Below are 21,126 nucleotides of genomic sequence, written 5' to 3'. Positions count from 1 at the left end.
AATCAAACAATATTCATGTAATTTCCAAAGTATCCCCGTTAAGTCAATAATAGTGGATTCATTGCCACATGCATATTAACCCATTAGTGGGAGCAAATGAAATTATTGCAAGCAAAAAACATGGACCCCATATTATTACTTTTCTTCAAAATATTTAATTGCTGTATTTGCTATTCCGCCATGTCATTTATTTGTTATGTTTACTAAAATAAATATACTTAAAATTTATATATTTAAAAAATAAGATACAATTTAATTACTTTTTAATTTTTATTCTTACTCTAATAAATGTGAAAAGAGATTAATATCAAAAGAAGATCAAATAATGAATAAGGTAAATTAGTCAAATTATAATTCTAATTCACGTTTTCTTAAAAAATCATGCAAAAGACAACATGACAAGTAAAATGAGCTAAACCGAGAATATTTACCAAAAATTAAAAAATAGTATTTCTTCGTTTAAATAGAAAATCAATTTTTACTTTGTTTCGTTTTAACTTTTAAACATGTAAAATTAATTTAATAATTAGAATTAGAATTATCCAAATCAAAATTTGATAAAAAATAATAAGTATTTTACACCTTTAAATTAATCGAATTAAAATTGAAAGTATCAACTGATGCTTAAATATTGCTATTATTTTATCTCAAAGAGAGGAAAATAGTTTTCTTTTAAACGATTCTTCCATTTTAAAAAGTATTAATAAATTTTTGTAGCAAACACGAATATAATAAAGTTTTAGATATGGAGCACAAACTACAATATTATATTAATCGTATTTTAAACGCAATATGTATATATATATTATTACTATCTAAATATAACTACATATACATAAATACACTATAACCCGAAGTATTGGGCTGCGCACGGGCATAGGCCATCTAGTTCCTATAATATAGCTCAGTATTTGCGCTGAGTACCCCCAATTATTTAAACTTGTATATTTAGATTAGTATATTTGTAAAAACACTCACCTATTTTCGTTATTTTAAATATTCAAAGTATTAAAAAAATTAATCATTTTGTTAAAAGAATACACTTCCCGCGGTATTTATTATTTTTCTGATACAAGCCACTAAACCTCTAGGGTTTAACCGCCCGGTCTCCTCTATTTTTCTCTCCTGTACATTGAGCTTTTGCATTGTCCAGCAATGGAGTTCGAGAATAAACTCTCTCGCGAAGCTAAACTCAAAGAGCTTCTTCGTAACTTAACTTCAACAGATTTCCAGCTCTATTCCAATGCTTCAAAAGAATTCATCAAACTTCTCAAATCCGAAACCGGACCCGAATATCTCTCCTTGTACATCCACAATTCATCCAGGTTTATCGAACTCGAACAAGCTTGGGAGCTCCGAAAACCCAAAACTGGGCTTTACTTAATCCTCAATTTGATTTCTCAAATTTTCAACCATTACAGAGCTGATAATGAAGACCCTAAACTTGCTGTAATTGTCAGTGCATTAGATAAGTTTGCGAAATCGATTGTTGAAAAGAGAATGAATGATTTGTATAAAGAATTGAATAGTAAAGAGGGAAAACGCCAAAACGCTGTGCTTTTTTTGTTGGCTAGTATAGTTAGGCGTAGTTCGTGGATGGCCTGGGAAGTGGCGAAAAGTTTTGATTTTAAAATCGCGATATTTGGGAGATTAGCTGAGTGGAAAGCGAAGAAAATTGAAGGGAAAAAGAAGCATTATTCGACTAGGAAAGCTTTTGTGGGGTTTGCTGTATCGTTTTTGGAAGTTGGGAATGCTAGGTTGTTGAGAGGTGTGTTGCAACAGAAGGATATGTATTCAGGTGTGCTTCGAGGTTTGGGAAATGATGATGAGGATACTGTTGTTTATGTGTTGTCTACTTTGATTGATAGGGTTCTTGTAATGGATTCATTGGTGCCTACTGGGCTTAGAAGTGTGCTTTTCGGGAGTGTAACGTTGGAGCAGCTCGCTAGTATTTCGGGTAAAGAGGGTGGTGGATTGGCTGCAGAGTTAGCGAGTGAAGTGTTAAATATGGTATGTGTTGATCCTGTTAATGGGTTGATGCCGGATTTGAAGAGGGTACCTAGTCCGTTGAGAGGAAACCAGAAAAGATTATTGGGACTTATGAAGAAGTTAAAAGCGGGAGAGATTGAGAATCATAGAAACTTGCTTTTGGCAATTGTTAAAGGGAAGCCGTCGTTTGGTTCAGCTTATTTGGATGAGTTTCCGTATAGTCTTGAAGACCCTTCATCGCGTAACTGGTTAGATTATATTGCTTATTTGAGTTTATTTTTTGAATATTACACCTTGTTTGGATGGTTGTCACATGGTTTCATAATGTATCGAATTATGTTGTGTTGTGTTGTATTATTGTACTATATTGTTTTGATGGATACAATGTTAGGATAGATTATATTGTTTCCCGTCATTACATAATGCCACACATCAACCATTTGAAGAATAAACCTACCAGAAAAGTAGGGTATGGGGTAGAGCTATTATAAAAAGGTAGGTTAAAGAATAAAATAGGATTATTAGATAACAAGCAAAGACAAAATGAGAAAAAAAGTAAGCTAACGACGCGATCACACCAAATCGGTCGTTACATAAAATGGGACTTTTCGTCGTTACATAACGATCGATTTAACAATACGATGCAACAAAATTTAAGTAACAATCAAAACAAACATTGTATGAATTTAACAATGCGATACAACAAAATTTAAGTAACAATAAAAAAAAACATTGTATTTAAACTAACTACAAAATACGATACAATAGGTGACAACGATCCAAACAAGCTGTTAGTATTGGTGTTATTGTTGTTTGTCCATTGTGACTCAATTACTTGCAGGTTTGCTTCAGTTTCTTTGGCAGCAAATGTGCTCTCCTCTGTTGGTGATGGACTTGCCTTTGAATTTCTTGATTCTCAGACCCAAGAGCCGCCAACTCTTAACAGCCCAGAGCTGCAAAATATCATGAAGTGCCTTGGACCGCGATCCTTCTCTCGACTGGTGATTAATAAAGGTTTACTTCATTCGGATCCTCTAGTGAAACATGGAACTTTGAAGCTTGTATTGGAGGTTCTGAAATTGTTAGAGTTACTAATTAGTGCTTTAAACAGTGTCTTGTCTTCCCAAGGTCAAATGAACCACAAATGGGAATCCCTCAAGCAAGATATCTGGGATGCAGTTCGGATTTTGCTCCCCGATCCTCAAGTTCTGTTCTCCTTACTCTCTTCACTGAACGAATTTTACAGAGGTCTTGAGCAACGCTCAAAAAGACCCGCAGATTCTGAAATAGGAGATAAAATGAGCAGTAGGAAGAAGCGGAAAATTGATGTTGCGAATGAGGATACAGATATTCTAGTAGGGGGGATTAGTTACTCCCCTGATGCTGCTCTGGCCCTGGATGGTGAAGCAGTCATAAATGGAGATGACACTGATGATTCTAAAGATGAAGATTATTTTGGAAAGCTTATAACGGGACTCTGGAGTTTGCATTCTTCTCCCTTGCCAGACTCTACTATAGAAGACACAGAAGTGCTATTCTATGCCAAGTTGCTTAATGCTTTAACAATATATTATGTGAGTTCCAAGCTCTTGAGTACTTAGAAGTATTTTGTTGCGTTGAGGAAATTTAAAATCTTGCATCTAAAAACTGTTTTTTTTTTTGCATATAAAAACATGTTTGCTTATCTGCAGTATCCCTTTGGTTTGACTCTTTATTAACTATAGCTATATCATATCAAATTAGTGCCCATATAAGCTACTCCATGCCGTGAATGATGAAGTTAGGTCTACTGCTTTTTGCACAGCTCTGTAACTTGTTCAACAATGTTCATGGGATCTCAAAAGCACATGTTTTGTGAAATGTTTAAGTGGCTGACATTGTGTTAACAAGGTTGATTTCTTTACTATATTTGATTCCATATATTATTTACTCCCCTAAGAAATGCTTCTTTTACATTCTCAAAAAAAGAAATGCTTCTTTTAAAGAAAGTATGGGCACAGATAATTCACTTTTGTATTGCATGACTGTAGATCCACTGGTTCCTCGATCTATTTATTCCCATTTAAAATATTTCATTTTCTCAGTGGATCAATCAGTGATTTGGGAGCATGTGGTTTGAATTTAAGGATGTTAGTCTCATAAACTTTTAGCTTTACCTCGCGTTCCTAGGTAGATTTCAGATGTTCATGTTATTAAGCCTATTTATATTTGAAATTCTTTCGTTGAATTTTCTTTTCTTCTTCTCGTATCTGCCCTGAAGCTGGAGTTTCTCTGCTGTTTAAGATATATATGTAGTAATCTGATTTACGAGGGTAAATTTAGTTAGGCAAAGTCAATAGTTCCTATTTGAAATAGGGAAACGAAATGGAGAAATCCTGATATTTAATGCTCACTTTTTGGATATTATTTCTCTTTCTTGCAGAAAACAATACCTAATATGTTGGAAGGATTGTTTGATTTCTTCAAAATTCTACCAAACAACCCGCTGGTATTACCAACTATGTTGCAACAAACCCTGCTATCTCTGCTCCAAGAACATGTTGGTTGGTCCTCTAAATGCGAAATTGCAACAAGGGTTAACTCACAGATGTACAAGCATTTGCTTCCATTTCTGGAGTTGTTAATGTTTTCACCCAACAATGACATTAAAGATCAAGCATACATTCTAGCAAAGACATCAGTGTATAGTACTGGTGCATTTGACAAAAACCCAAAGGAAATTTCTTTATGGTTCTTCTTTATTCCTGGGTATAGCAAAGACAACATGCTTGGAGGAGCAGTAGGGTGTGATATCTACAGAAAATTGTCCTCTCCTGTTCTTCTTTTCCTACGTGATGCCGTGATTGAGTCTGGCAATAAGTTATTCTATTATTTGGATCTTTTAAGGTCTTCTTTGAGTGGCATACCAGGCGCCAAAGGTAATTGAATTTCCATACATTGTTCTTGGTCTTTGTAACATAGTTTAAGATGGGTTTACTTTTTCTTTATATAGTGAATATTTTTTCCGTTCAGTTGGCACTATTGAATATTTCCTATTATTTTTTGTTCTTCCTTTAATTTTTTTTTTCTGGGCTTGGACTGTTATCCTACTTGTTCACTGGTTCAAACACTTCTAGTTTTGCTGTTTCTGATCTAATACTTCAGTTTCTATTGGATTCACAGTGCATCATGACTGTGCTTCCAAAGGAAAGTTAACTTTTCCTCCAACATTTACTTGGTCTATCTTATTTGTGATGATAACTGAAGTAGTTAACCCAATGGCTTGTAAATCTCTTTGCCAAAATACTGCAAACTTGAAAAGAAGAACTTAGCAGTAGCTGAAAGGGATTATTTGCAATATCCTGACAGTTATTGACACTTCTTGCAGATATATCTCCTGATTTTAGCTCTTTCACAATCTGCATCTTGGATAAGTGCCTAACATTGGTAACTGCTGAATCTGGTGCATTTTCTGCTTCCGAGAAGTCAATGGTTTCATCATACGTGTCCAATACCTTAAAGTATCTCCTGGAGACTCAGGTAATATCTGTCCTTTCATTTAAGTAGTTTTTCCATTAGAATTGGTAGCACTTAATGTGCTTTCCCCGCTTGACAGTTTATATCTTTCTTGAATTTTGTTAGGTGGATCCATTACCTTTATCTTCAATAATTGATCTGAAGTTGTCTGAGAGACTTGATGCTCCCTATGACCTGGATGATTCTCAATGTCCCTGCGAGTGGCGGCCATTCAAGAGATTGCTCCATTTGTCACGGAAGATTTTGCAGGGAACTTACAGAATATCTTCCAACATCAAGGAAGTTGTGTATACTGACAGTTCTTTTACCCGTACTGTCGGTGAAGTCCAAAGATTGCTTAAGAGTGAGTCTGATGGTAGTCTGGTTGGATTGACAATTGGGTTTTGCTTTTCAATTGCATGCACAACACCAACTGAGATAATACAGAATTTCTCTTTAATAGTATCTGTCTCGAATAAATTGCTTGGGGTCCCTCTGTCACTGTTGATGCAACTATTTTTTTCAGAACCTAGTCTTCTGAATGATGCTTCTAAGAGATGGCCAGAAATCTTCTTCATGGGTCTGGAAAGGGCCTTAGCTAGGTCAAGTGGTGGGAGAACAATGGACTGCGAGTCTGATGCATTTTCCGTATTTTTGGAGCGTGCACCTTTTTATGTTCTCTTTCCAGCTGTTCTAGATATTGATGGACTGGATTTGTCTGATCAATCAGGATTGCAAAACTTGCTTCTGGCAAAGCTTTCAGAGAAGACATCTGATCATCTTCTTTCTTGTTTCCGCTATTTACTCTTTTGGTTGAATCAAGCTCAGTTATCCTATAGAAATGAGCAGTTCGAGGGACTTGAAAAGCTCTCCGAAGCTTGCTTCCTTCTTCTAAGCCGCACGCTGAAAAAATTGTTGGCTGAAAAGTCTAATTCTGGTGGTTTAGACGCCTGTAGTCCTTCCACAACTTACTTTGTTAAAGAGTTGGTTGTGACTATCCTTGATCACCCTGCTGTGGCAGCAGTGCTGGAGTACCCATCCCCTGTTAATAGTGATTTTGGATGTGGAATAATTGAGGATAGTGTAGACCAGTTTGTTGAATCAGCTAAACTGAAAATTTGCAAGATGGATCATCATGTGCTGAATTTGGTAAAAGCGACTTCTGAGTTCTGGATGTCTTTCTGCGATGGCCAAAGCTCCTCATCTGAAGTTTATCAGGCCAATAAACATGTTGTGAGTTCATTCAAAAATGTGGTAAAGAAACTTGGTCGGACATTTAAGCTCAAGATGAACGAATGTTTGAAGTCCAAGAACTTAATACCTTTAGTTCCTATATTATATGCTCTACATAGTCTGATTCATTTCATATCTCCCTTTGAGGTTCTTGAATCGGTCCATTGGATGCTTTCTGCAATTGACCTGGAGGATCGTTCTGTTTGGCTGACTTCAGCTCTCTGTGTTGGATTACACATTGCTGGTTCTGCATTTGGTCAACTGGCGGCATACATGTGGCACCCACATGGAAAAATGCCTCTTTACTTGTTCTGGGGAATTCAACAGGAACAATATGATGTCATCCTCTATGAGAAAATCCTTTTGCAAGTATATGATATTGCCACTCGATTTGAACTTGATGTTGCTGATGCCTGTCTGCTCAAAGCTGTAAAAGTTGTGAAAGTATATAAAGCTATGCAGAAGCAAAGCCATCCTTTTCTTAAGGATACATGTAGAGCTGTGGCTAATATTCATGTCAATATCCTTTCTCATTGCATGCTTAAAATAACCAAAACAAAGGCTGAAATCTTGTTTCTTGTTGCTGATATAAGCCCCCTGCATCTGTCAGTATTTGGGAAGTTATTTTCAGACATGATGAATAAATATGTGGCAGTCAAGCCTTGTACAGTACCACCAATTTGTGATTTTTCTGATGAAGACGCGCTGATGCTTCTTCCCACTGTTAACCTGTACTTAAATTCAATTCCGGCAAAATTTGGGGGCCATCTTTGCATGCTTCATGAGCATATAGTTTCTTTTTATTGGGGAGTACTCAAGCAAGGTTTCTCTATCTGGAAAAGTTACGTTTCCAGGGAGATATTTAAGGTAGAATATGTTGAAAACCTTTCAATGGAAGCTTTTCTGGATCTTGTCTCAGGTAGTCTTCTCGCGAATACTGTTCTTGCAGTTCAATTTTTCTTTGAATTAAGAGGCGATTTGGTGAAAGTGAAAAAGCGCTTGAGTATATTCAATTCTGTTTGCTCAAGTGATTGTAGTGATCTGCTGGAGTTTGATCTCTCTCAAGATGGTGCTTATTCAGTTGAGGAGTCCTTGAATGTTGTCAACAGGACTGTTGCAAAAATACGTTTGTGCAGAACACTTTTATTCCCTGAGAAGAGGAAGTTTCCGTCTCTGCTGAAGAAAAATGCAGAAGTGATTGCTTCAGAAGATTGCTCCATTTTAGACTTGGCAAGAATCCGGCTTTTGAATTTGTTGGTTCAATCCTGGCAGCTTATTGTCAATAGATGCTCTTTGAACGTTGTTGACTTCAGGCAAATGGAGGTTGGAAGCTGTTCCTTGTTTAGATATTTGGAAGTATATATTCTAAGAAATGTAATGGAAATAACAACGGAGATGCATGATTGTCTTCTGAATATGGATTCTCTTCCATTTGTAGAGCAACTTGTTAAGTCATCTCTTGTGCATAGGTTTTATGATCCTATGACACTGGGGATGCTCCGAGCTATTATCTCATCAGTATCTGAGGGGAAGTTCTCTTGTATTTCAATTATTCAACTATTGCTTGCACATTCTCAATTTGCAGCTGCCATCCGTCCTTCTCACATCTCAGCTGGTCATTCTCACTTTGGGATGATATTTACTCCTTTGCCTAGTATCATGAGATCGTACGTTCCATTTACTGATGAAGATGCCTTCGGCTTAAAAGATAGTTGTAAACTATCTGAGGAACGTGCTTGCCAGTTGGAACTTGTGAAGTTGCTTAGGTTGCTTTTCCAAATCAGGGCTCAACAATGTGATATTAATAATGTAAAAGACATTGGAATAAATTTGGGGGAGCTGGTCTTCTTGCTGTTGTCTTCTTATGGTGCTAGTATGAGTGCGATTGACTTGGAGATCTGCAGCTTAATGGATGAAATCAATTCGACTAATGAATTGAGCAAAGGAAGTATGGCTAAATTGGATTACCTATGGGGTAGTGCGCTGCTGAAAGTCAGAAAAGAAAATGAACTGAGGCAGAGTATCTCTAGTAATTTGAGTGAAGCTGAAGCAGTTGATGACTACCGAAGAATCCACTTCAGAGAAAACATTCCCGTTGACCCCAAAGTTTGTGCAACTACTGTGCTTTATTTCCCATATGATAGAACAGTTGGTCCAGGGTTTCTCAAAAAACCTAACAAGGATTATCCTGACTTAAGATATGAGGTACTCCTATTATTGAGAATTCATTTTTCCGTGATCTTTGATTTTTCTTTCAATTTTGGCAGGGCAAGGAATAAGAGATATTTCTGTAGTTTCTCCCAGTTCTGTCTAATTCAAAAGTATGGAATTTTCTGCAGGTACATTATGCAGATGTTGAGAAACTCCGCGTGTATGATCCCATTTTTATTTTGCACTTCTCAGTTCACTGTCTTTCTATGGGTTTTATTGAGCCCTTGGAGTTTGCTAGCTTAGGCTTGCTTGCCATTACTGTTGTTAGTATATCTTCACCTGATGATGACACGAGGAAACTAGGTTACGAGGTTCTTGGAAGATTCAAGAGTGCACTGGAGGTATCTATCATTGTCATAACTTTTGTCTTTATTTATCTGAATAATTTGGGGGTAGTAATGATAAGTTTTTCCTAATGAAAGATGGGGCTATGTGTATCTGCAAGGTCTTGGGGAAGGAGACCCCAATGGATGGTTTGAAACTTCAGAAGTCGTTATAAGAATTATTGCAAGTTGAAGTACTCAAGACTTCAAAGTCAAATTTGTCACAATGATGCTTTAGTTTGTGTGGCTAATGGCATTAAACAATACATAGTTTTTCAGTCTAGATTAAAAGTGTGTTTACCATGGATTCTCATCCCTCTTTTCCACATTTAGAAAAGAAGCATGTAAATTGATTAACTTAGTTACCTTTCTTTGTGGTGAATCTGAATCTCTTCAGAACTCTAATATGTCTAGACTACTATCTAATCCACTTATGCCAACTTAAATTTATACCCCTCTTTGTTTACTACTTCTCTCTTAAATTTGTACCCCTATGAAATTTCTTCTTATTTTTTGAGCTAAATTGGATAAAAATCAATTCTTTCATTGAATAAAATTCTTATATTCAGAAAGTAACTGAAAGTACTATAAGTTGCAATACTTATATCAAAACAGAGTAAAGGGTATGTTAAACTATCTTAGCAAAACATTCTTTGCCTACTTGGAAGCAAAAATGACATCTACCTGGGATAGAGGGAGTAATTAAGAAATGGTAAGATTGACCAAGCCCAAGGAGTAGGTGGAGTGATTCATAGACCTCCTATTTTTAGTTGTAAGTGTTCAGTACTTCTCTGTGTCTATTTGTTTAATACAGTCTTCATTCAGGAGTCAAACAAAGAATCTTTTATCCAATTTGTTCAAGTGCTCCTCTAGCAGTGTAGGTTCTATATCTGTAATCAATAGCGTTCTCTTTAAATTTTTTGACAAAGTTAATAAATTATTGTTGTGATGGGGAAAACCTGCATACGAGATGTATATGATAGAGAATGGCCACTCAAACTGGGCATGGAATATTAGTTAGGCACTCCAATATCACAAGTAACTAGATGAACACCTCAGCTTGGTAGAAATGTCTCGTGAATAGCCGTGTCCATAAACCAAATGCATGAAAGACAGAAAGACATGTGTTTGACCTTTCAATCAAACCAATCAATAAGTGACACATGTAATTTGGACCAAAAACTTGAAACATGTATTAAGCAAAAGACAGAAGTAAAGACAGTAGAGGACTCCTCCCCCCTACCCCACTTCTTCCCCTCTTCATCCAACATAATTATGAGAATCTTCTCTACTGAGCTCTCGGTGGGAAATCGGTTTTTGGCTGAAGCTCTCTTAATGGAGGTGTGGAGTGTATTTGTAGTGGTTGGTTTTGCGTAGAAGAAGATGGAGAGTGATAGAATCACTGCAGTCATTCTTTGAAGTGTGTTGCCTTTGGTGTAGATACATTTGTAAAGGAAATTCTTAGGTTTCAGCCATGGCCAGTGATGGATGTTTACATGGTAGTCTTGGGTGATGAAATTTGTGTTGGTTTTGGGATGGTGGAGTTTCAGTGGTGTAGGAGGTGGTTGAAGAGTGGTGTTAGTGGAGAAAATGGGTGTGAAGAGCTGAAGGATGAAAACAGAGGTCTGTGTTTGTATTTAGTATTTACATGGTCAAGGGTGTTGTTGTCTTGGTTTTGGGTCAGATCGAAGCTGGGACAATTCTCCTGTAATAACAAGATGAAAGCAGAGGGCTTAGGCAGAAGGGAAATTGGCGGGGGAGTTGTTGATGAATAGAATTGGTGAGTGGCAATGTGCAGGTGTGGTTTCATTACTCAAAGATTGCATAATTTCTTGGGGGCGGACAATGAACATGTTTTTTTTTTTTTTGATGACATGGGAACCCGTAGCCGCTATCCTTTGGGTGCGCACAGGGTAAACTCAGTTCTTGTGCAATAGCTCGCAAACCACACATGAGAGGTAACCCGCACTAGGCAAGCCCCGTGCGACGAGCTCGACCCAGAAGGCAAATCCCCTGCTGTCGTAGGCAGGGGGTTTCGAACCTGAGACCTCCATGATGAAAGCCCCATGCTTAACCAACTGAGCCACCCTTGCGCGTACAATGAACATGCTTTTAGCAACGCAACGACGGTGGTGCGTTGGTTCGGTGACTATGGAAGTGATGGTGGTGCCACTGGTGGACATTTGAGCGGAGAAATGTGTTGGATTTGTGTTCACACAAAACCATAGAAAGTAAAAAAGAAGTGTGAAATAAAGCCATGTCCGCTCATTTTAAGCGATGCCACCTTTTGGGCGTTCCCTGCATCTCAGAATTTCCTTCTAAATAGTGTCCACTTCCCTAAAAGGAAAGCAGTTTACCAACATCTTTTCATCAAAAAGTACCATTGTAACAATAAAATTTCGACTCTCATCTTAATAACTGTGTCGGGCAATAAAGAGAGGCCTGTATTATGACCTGAAAGTTTTGTAGGTCAAATAATGTGGCCATGCCTGCAAATATATGCAGAGACAGATCTGTGACAGAATAGTATCATCAGATGTTGTCTGATAAAACATCCCTGCCTATAGGAGAAATAGGGTAATCTCTATTGATCATCTGCCAATAATAATAATCAGTCATCTTGGTTGTTTATATGCCAGGAAAAGGTGTTGATATCTCTCCAGAGCTGCTTTGATGACTCTTTATCACAAGTATCATGTCATGATTTTATAAAGTTTTATTGTTGCCTGTAGAAATGTCAGAAGAGGAAGGATGTGATGCGACTGCGTCTCCTAATGTCGTACTTGCAAAATGGTATTGAAGAGCCTTGGCAGAAGATTTCATCCATAACTGCCATACTTGTTGCAGAGGCTTCTTATGTACTTTTGGATCCTTCACATGACCATTATTCAGCAATAAGTAAATATCTGATGCGCTCTCCAAGTGCAAATATGAAGGTATATCTTTAATATCGAAGATTTATAAGTTCCATTTGTCCTAAAGATCAACTGTTCAGTCATATGTGATCATTATCTCACTTAGTCTGACATTTTAAAAAAAAAACTCACTTCGTCTGACAGCGCTTTTCCCCTCTCTTTCCTCTGATTTTTAACAGGGTATACCATTGTTCCAGACTTTTTTCTGGAGTATCTCAAATAATTTCAAAACAGAGAGGTTGTGGATGCTACGTCTATTGTACTCAGGATTGAATATGGATGACGATGCTCAAATATACATCAGAAACGCCATTTTTGAGACCCTTTTCAGTTTCTATGTTTCTCCTATTTCTGATAATGAATCGAAGGAGTTGATTGTTCAGGTAACGGAAGTCCTATGTTTTATGGTCTTTTTCTCCTCCTTTTGGAGTCTTTGTGTCTTGCTTAATTTTCCATGTTTTCGTGGTTGCCTTTTGATGGTTAGTGTCTTTGGTATTTTGGTGATTTTTTTAAACTGAAGAAGTTGATTATTCAGGTAAAAAATGTCACATGTTTTCTTTTGGTTTTTGATGTCTTTTGTTCTCCTTTATTTTGTCCTTGATTACTTTGCAGAGTTTTCTGGTGGTCTTTTACCTTTTTGCTTCTACATGGTGATGACTATCTATTTTTTAACTAAAACTGAATGCATAGTTATTTTCAGTTTAGAAGCTAAAAACTATTATTTTTTTAAAATGGTTAGCAAGTATATTAATATCAGAAATCTGGCACTAAGTGCCAGGGAATTACAAAGACAGAAAACTTTCTGGACAGAACAAAAAGAAAAGCCTTCGCCTATATAAGATCCTACTCCTGTAGTGAGTCTATTAAGGAACAACTACAACAACATATAAAGTGTAATCCCACAAGTGGGGTCTGGGGAGGGTGCTGTGTACGCAGCCTTACCCTGCCTTGTGAAAGTAGTGAGGCTGTTTCCGATAGACCTTGGCTCAAGTAAAGCATATCAAAGTGAGTCTATTAAGCAAGCATGCTAAATTCATCTTTCACATCCTGTAGATCACACCAAAACACCAAAAGCCATGAGCAAGTATACTTTAATTTCTGTACAGCCTCTATTTTGTCTTCGAAGCATCTTGCATTTCTTTCCTTCCATATTACCAAACATACACAAGATGGCACTGTATTCCAGATCATTCTCACTGACTTGCACATCGCCCAACACCACTTTTAACTTATTTTTGCTGTATTTTGAGCTTATTTAATTACTCCTTAAGAGTGAACTCTTATAAGCTTGCATGTAGTCAGGGACACAAACAAATCAAGGGACCAGTGAACTACCAACGACTCCAGCACTTCTTTTTTCTTTCAAATTCACCTCTATCAGAGGATTGGATTCTACGAATAGTATTTTAGTTGTGCATATGTGTTGATAACCTCAGTTCCATAATTGCTGCTACCATCACCTCCATATTCATTGCGAGATCCATTCATCAAAGCAACAAACAAACTGCTATAATATTTATTGGTTTACTTTGTTATTAGCTGGAGGCACTCAGAATTAGAAGTTTAATTGCACCAGAATGTTGTACTGCTTTATTTCCTCTGGTTGGGATTACTGTTTACAACTAAATCTCTTCCTTTTCTCTTCTCTTTCTATTACTTGAGGTTGAGGTGTGTAAAATATTTGCTTTCCCTTGCATGCATAAAAAACAAACTCAATACCAGTTTCAAAATGAAGCAGTTGTTGCCTCAGAAGTATCTTTGAGGAGCCTAAATTAAGCAGCTTATTAAGTTATCCTTGTGAGTAAAATTCTAAAATGACAGTATTTTATCCTTTGTTTTTTAGATAATACGTCTTGTGTGTGTGGGGGGGGGGGGGGGGGGGGGGGGGGGGGGGGGGGGGTTCTCAATATACACACAATCGAAGTATTAACTTCAAAAATCCTATAAGTGCACGTATTGGCAAGTTTGCTCCTCTTTTAAGTACATCGTGAAGTTCTTGTTTCACTTAGTTAGACTGTCAAAAGAATGTGGTCTTTAATTAATAGTACCAGTTTCAAAAAAAAAAAAAAAAGAATGTGGTCTTTAATTTGTTGATTTAATGCGGAACAGAATGTGGTCTTTAATTTGTTGATTTATTGCGGAACAGAACGCGGTCTTTAATTTGTTGGTTTAATGCAGAACATAATTTTTTGATTTTTTCCTTGAAAGGAACTTGTTTTACCCTCTCCATCCAAAAGATGTTTTTCTATTTGATCATGTTTCTTCTAAGAGTGATGAGCCTTTCCTAAGCAATAGCCGAATTCATTCAGATGATCTATGTTGCAGATAGTAAAGAAGTCTGTCAGAATACCCAAGATGGCCCGGTACTTGGTTGAACAGTGTGGCCTGATCTCATGGTCATCCTGTCTTGTTTCATCTCTTTCTTGGAGTCAATGCAGAAGAAATTCGTCTGCTGAGTTGACTGTTATACTGGAGGTATTTGTTTCCTTTATTAAGTAATATAAAAAAAATCTCCAGATTGCGCCTTTTACTTTGTTCTCTCTTGACTATTTAAGATGTTAGAGAAAATATATTTTTTTTGTTTGACGGGAGGGCTATATTATATGGACATGAGTGAAGTCTGAGGAGCAAGACATAATCTGCATGAAACTTATCGTTTACCTATATGTTAGGATGCATGACAATGAATTCACTGTTAAAGAGTGTTTCTGGGGTATAGTAGATTGATGTCAGAGTTAGCACCTATATGAATATTATTTTCTATTTTGTATTTTTAGGCAGTACAAAAGATCAAAATATATTTTGTCAAAAAATATATTTTCAAGTTAGTAATTTCATGTTTGTGTTTCATTTAGAAAAGTATTCATTTCAACCTGCTTACGAGTTCATCATTCAGTCAGTCTGCTGAAATAGAGTAAGAGCCATGGGTTATGACTTCCAAAAACCACTGACATAGTGTTGAACTATAGCCACCAAACCAATCAAAGAAACTGCCCCCAGGGCTTTCGTCTACTGGTAGGGTTGCAGCTCGTGATGTGGTGGGTTAGCACACTTCATGTGTTCAAACACTACCGGTGACAAAACCTGGTATTTAAAAAGAGAATGATAGAGGAGCGGGTCCATTATCCACCGATCGAACCATGTGCCCCTAGGCGCCGGCGTTTCTAGGTTATAAAAAAAAATGAAGAAACTTGGTTTCCGAGAATTTGATCTCGATGTTAAAAGTGTTTTTATTGATTCCATACAGATCATCTGGCCTGGGTTACTTAACAAGAAAAATTTGTAAGCGTCAACCTTGATCCCCCTGGGTATCTGCCAAGTTTTATCAGATTTAGGTTCTAAATGCATCACTTTCTACCATATATGACACTGTACATTATACTAAATTCTGTTTGAGAATCGCTGCTCTCTGTCGCCATAAATAAATCAAATAATGATTCAACCCCTCTAAAGCAATAGATCTTATGGTACTTTTCCCAAATTAAAGTCATTGCCGTCTAGCTGAATACTGTTTACGTTTTGCATTTTGAACTTTTTTATTTCATGAAAGCTTTTGTGTTTACTGCTACAATATTCTCTTAACACAAAATATGCGTTTCTTATTTTAGGCACTAAATGAAGTCGTTCTGTCGAGACACACTGTTGAGTGGATGCAGAAATATGCCTTGGAGCAGCTTGTGGAAATCTCGTGCAATCTATACAAGATGCTAATTGAAGGTGTTAAAATGCTTAAAGTAAACACTCAACTTGTTAAACTGATTCTACAAATATTGAGATCAGCATTGAGGATATCCCAAAAGAGGAAGGTATATCAACCACATTTCACCCTCTCCGTTGAGAGTTTACTTCAGTTATGTGAAGTTGTTGATGAATGCTGCGATGGAAGGCAAAATCTTGTTGCACAGATTGGACTCGAAGCTGTACTTATGAGCACTCCTCCAGTAAATATTTTGCGAATGGTATTTCCCCTTCACTCCTATTAGTTGCGTATCTGTTGAGAGGAAGCTTTATGTTCTGCTGCAAGCTGAACATGGAGTGCACTTTGAAAACTTTGAAAAAATGCATTTGTGCAAGACTAGATGCTTTCTGCTTTTGGGGGAACTGCATGTTATTGTCTTTAATTTTTTCACTTTTGCTATTGTTTTGTGGCATAAGTTGTTCATCCGCTTAATGAAAGAAGTAGAGTTCGTCTCTTCAAGATCTGTGAGTATGACCGAAAGGATCTTTCCTGCGGGACACGCGTGACAGATTGCTTAAGTATCATTAGAAAAATTTGTTTTTGAATTCCAGAATAGTTCCTAAACAATCATATCATGCTCCCTTTAGCTGGCACTGAATATTGGGACTAGAAACCCTGTTGGTGACACTTTGTCAAGTTCACTTGCCAGTTGCAAGACCGTAGTGTTGACTTTGTACAGGTTCGATATGTGACTTCCATTTGTTGAGGACGTAGGACTTCTCCCAGATAACATATCTATTGACTAGCTATTAATTCATGTCGAGGACTAGTGTGTGACACACTTGTTGTCGATGAAATGGCACCAATATTTCACTCATCAGCATGCAAAATGGATTGAGCCTGTTGTTGTCGTTGTATTCCATAACACAAGCTTATACTGTCTTTCTGAAAGACTTGTCACATTAGAATGACCACTGATGTTGCACTTGGCTTTATCGGTTATGGGACTCACACAAATGCTGCTTCACATTGGTTTTGTTTTAGCTATTAATGTAGGATTTATTTGTATCTTCTGGTGATATAGATCCATTTCTAGAGTTCTTTTAAAAAAATTTAAGATGTGGTTTTTTTACACCAAAAATGAGGGCAGTGAGTTCTGAGGTAAGTGTGGCAATCATGATTTTGGCTTTTAACAATGAAAGGCAATGCGTGATTGATGAGCAATGTCTGATCATGGGTAACACTAATAATCTGAATGACTGCTTTTGATATTTTAAGCTCCAACAACAACAACAGCAGCAACATACCCTTTGGGGGGTCTGCGGAGGGTAGGATGTACGCAGACCTTACCCCTACCTTTGTGGGGTAGAGAGGCTGTTTCCTATAGACCCTAGGCTCAAAAGAAAAAGAAATTGAAGCGGTAGATATTTTAAGCTTCATTCATAAAATATATTTTAGAGCAAGTTGTGTACTAACGACTATGCAAACGGTAAATCATTTTCATTTACTTCCTACGCTTCTTTCCTCATTTCCACTTCCTTTTCAACTTTCATTATTACCTTCACCACAGTGGGAAGCCTTATATAAAAAAAGGGCAGCCCGGTGTACTAAGCTCCCGCTATGCGCGGGGTACGGGGAAGGGCCGGACCACAAGGGTCTATTGTACGCAGCCTTACCTTGCATTTCTGCAAGAGGCTGTTTCCACGGCTCGAACCCGTGACCTCCTGGTCACGTGGCAGCAACTTTACCAGTTACGCCAAGTGGGAAGCCTTATATCTTGGAATTAATTCATTAAGCTGATAAAATCCATGGGTGTTCCGTTTCTGTATGCTTTCCAGGTTCCATTCTAGCTTAAGCAAGTAAGAAAACTCTTTTTTACTAGAATGTCTGATGCTTTTGGATTTGCAGTTCATGCATGCCAATAACCTAAGCTTTTTAGTTTCTAGATTGAGATTATGTATTTTAATCCTTTTTTTTCCTTTAATCCGGAAATGTGCGCTCTCCTCAACCCAAAAGAAAGAAGACAGAGAAGAGAAAGAAACAGAACTAAAAATGAAATAGACCAAAGCTAGGTGAATATGTAGTAAAGACAGCAATGTTGATTGTTGCTGCCATGTACAATATGTTCGCCAGTGAAGTAGAGCTTCAGCTTGGCACGATTCAGATAATGGTGACGCGACATGCTTAAAGGAGTTTTAAAAGCTCCCAAACATGATAATGAGCAATGTTTTATCTCATAAATATTTGGTCATGTCTTAGTAATATTTCATAGTGTTGTTACCTATTATCTTGATACTTGATTTCAAGATATATTCAGACTATGAGATCCTGACTTGAAATGCAATTAGTCTAAGCATGCTGATGAATTCATAAGTTATGCTCATGAAGCTTTAGTACTGCTTTTCTGGAGATCACTTGCTTTGGTGTTTATGTATGTAAATCATATCATTTATAAAACAATTTTGTTTTTATATGTTTTCCAGGACCAGGAAAAGGTTGCCAAGTTTGTTAGCTGGGCGACTTTAACTGCTTTGCAGTCAAATATTGAAGAAGTCCATGCGCCGGAAAATTTTGCTTGCAATATGGGACTGCAATCCGAGGAAGAATCAGATGATTCTCTGATATCAAAGCTTGTTCGGTGGCTGGCTGCATCAGTGATTGTAGGAAAGCACTCCCTCAAATTCAGTAATTTGCACTTGTGTCATTCTTTTGACAGATCTAAGCTCAATAACCTGCTCTCTCTGATGGAGTGGAATGAGCAAAGATGTAGTGGTACCGACAGGACATTTCAATGTGCAGAAACTTTAGCCTCATCAATCTATTTTCTGCAACAGCTACAAAGCACAAACTATACAGTGCTTCCATCCGTCGTTTCTGCAATTTGTCTTCTTCTTTCTTCTAGTCTTTCCTCAGCAGGTACACTCGTAATCTTATCAATACTGCTTTCTGCTGTTAAGACAGCTTCCTGTCTTTTAAACTAATGCCTAACTTGGTTATTATGCTTTTGGCTGCTTGTACAGAAACAGACATCTTAGCTTGTGATGCAAGTCAGTTGGCAACCCTCTTCTCCAAGATTAATTGTCCTGCTGAAGCTAATCCTGCCTGGAGATGGTACATAAACTATTCTCTGCATTACTTTCTAGAAATACACTTTGTTTGTAATCAAAAGAAATCAAAATACCAACTCACCACCCCCACATCTCCTGGGTGCTGTAGTGCTAATGCGAAGTACTTCCGATGGTCTTTGGAAGTTTCCTGCTTGTGCTCGGGAGGTGTTCTCGCATTTTTAAATCTACTGCTGCTTAGAAATTTGTACACCTTGAGAATTCCTCTATTGCTTGTGATTAGAGACTATTATTGACCAAAAGACTTGGAAGACTGTTGATAGATCATTATGCGGGGGATTAACCATGCACAGCCTTGTGTTATGTTCAACCACAGGCATGTGGTTTGATGGCCTTTGGACATCATTTTGATGTTAGAGTTGGGATTTATTGCCATACGAATTATTCTCCACTGGTTCCGAGTCTAGGGTTTCCCAATCTCAGGTTCTCCAATCAGTGTTTTATGTCCGTGTCCACACTGAGCTCCCCCCCCCCCCCCCCCCCCCCCTTCTCCCCCCTCTAGCACGCGTGTGTCACAAATGCATCCATTCCTCCCGAAGAATCTGGGGATGAATATGGGGTCACTACAACAAAGCATGCAATAGTATGAAGTAATTCTAAACAATCAAGGTCAAGATGTTTTAATGATCTGAAGTTAGCAAGTTGATAGGGTTAATATTATGCTTGGATTCTAGGATACAAGTCACTTCTAAATATTGCTTTAGGGTAGAACTATGTTTAGCAGTACGTCAATGGTTTGAAGTATTTCAATGAATTTACAGGCTGATGTTTTCTTTTTCCCAGTTTACCGCCATCTGATAATTAACTGCTGCTTTGAATTACATAAATGGAGTACCAAGATTGGTGTTACTTTTGTTGAGCAGGTCATTTTACCAGCCATGGAAAGATCACTCTTCTGAGCTCACTGATGCAGAAAAATTGGAAGAAAATCAGGCTTGTGAAATGCTTCTTGTTGTAATCTCAAAGTTGCTAGGAAGAAATTCATTACATTCGCACTTCATTTCCTTCCAGGATGTAGATAAGTTGGGTGTCTTTGACTGGGAAAGACGTGTCGTAAAACCTCAGTAATTCTTTTTGGTATTATTAATTCAAACCCATAATTTGGCTAAAATACGTGGCAATTTTGTTTATTCATCACTCATATTAGCTAAAAAAAATTCACTAAGGGTATGAGAGGTTAGAACAGGTGTTAACCAAACACTGTTGGTGTTTCTTTTCGTTCTGATCTTCATTCTTACACTTGTAAATAGTGTGTACCATGTTGATTTTAAGTTAATGGTTTGGAAAACTTGTTTTCTAATTTTTTCACGTTTGGTTCTTTAGGAAAACAAGTTCCTAAAAAGTCGGGAAAATGACTTCTCTGGAAAACAAGTTTCATAAGTGAAATTCCATGTTATTGTCTCTCCCACCCGTAACACTTCACCCACCCCCACTCCCCGCCCCCACCCTCGCCCCCTATCTAACGTTTGGTGGGGCTGATGTCACCATCCTTTAATATAATATTTCAACCCCAGGTTTCCTTATTAGCTATCGTTTGCTTAAAAATTTGATCATCTGTAGAGTATCAGTCCGTAGAAATTTTGATGCTTGTGGTTTTACATCATTAGGTAAAGGTTCTTGTTTTAATATACTACTTTTTCCTATCATTTTTGTTTTCTTTTGACGAGCAAACAGCTACTGCTAAGATTTAGTTGTTTAACATTTTTGATACATACTATGTATAATTTTTACCTGCTTACCTTCTTTTGGTGACTGTTGAAGTATTTAGTTTGGTAATGAGATAATTTGTGATTAAAAACTAAAGGCATTAAAATACACTGCTTTAATTTCTTGTCTAAATTGTTTTACTTGAATGATTAATTATATGAACGTAATAGTTGAATACAAATATTTATCTGTGAGTATTATCAAACAACTTTATATTGTGAACTGCTTAATGCAGTGTTAAAGGTGATATTATACCCCTCTTTGGTTCCTCTTTGGTATTGTAAATGAGACTTGAGATTGATCTGTCACTTTCAACCTTGAATCACCAATCACATCTTCTACTGAGTTTTCAGGTACAGAAGATCACTATTGCTTTCTTTTTCTTTTAATTTTTCCTTGCCCGTTACAAATATATTTATATAAAAGGCAATGGGTGTAGAATACCAGTA

At 37.2% G+C, this 21,126-nt stretch overlaps 1 protein-coding gene across 3 annotated transcripts; it reads left to right on the top strand.

Annotated features, from left to right (window-relative positions):
• Positions 1-1,069: 1,069 nt before the first annotated feature.
• On the top strand, positions 1,070-20,258 carry LOC132624893 (uncharacterized). 3 transcript variants are annotated; one of them, XM_060339632.1, is made up of 13 exons: positions 1,070-2,237; positions 2,831-3,563; positions 4,412-4,907; positions 5,357-5,508; positions 5,611-8,922; positions 9,057-9,269; positions 11,984-12,187; positions 12,346-12,549; positions 14,492-14,641; positions 15,775-16,125; positions 18,329-18,761; positions 18,866-18,956; positions 19,834-20,258. In XM_060339632.1, exons 1-13 carry the CDS (start codon positions 1,156-1,158, stop codon positions 20,036-20,038), a joined length of 7,626 nt encoding a protein of 2,541 aa, XP_060195615.1. In that variant the 5' UTR covers positions 1,070-1,155; the 3' UTR covers positions 20,039-20,258. The 3 variants fall into 3 exon arrangements, with proteins under 3 accessions (XP_060195615.1, XP_060195616.1, XP_060195618.1); XM_060339633.1 differs by having other exon boundaries at positions 2,056-2,237; positions 2,842-3,563; XM_060339635.1 differs by lacking the exon at positions 1,070-2,237 and having other exon boundaries at positions 2,869-3,003; positions 3,101-3,563.
• The last annotated feature ends 868 nt before the right edge of the window (positions 20,259-21,126 follow it).

The sequence above is a fragment of the Lycium barbarum genome, chromosome 12 (genome assembly GCF_019175385.1).
Source record: "Lycium barbarum isolate Lr01 chromosome 12, ASM1917538v2, whole genome shotgun sequence".
Lineage (NCBI taxonomy): Eukaryota > Viridiplantae > Streptophyta > Magnoliopsida > Solanales > Solanaceae > Lycium > Lycium barbarum.
The sequence above is the reverse complement of the archived record's forward strand: the minus strand, read 5'-3'. Positions and strand labels throughout refer to the sequence as shown.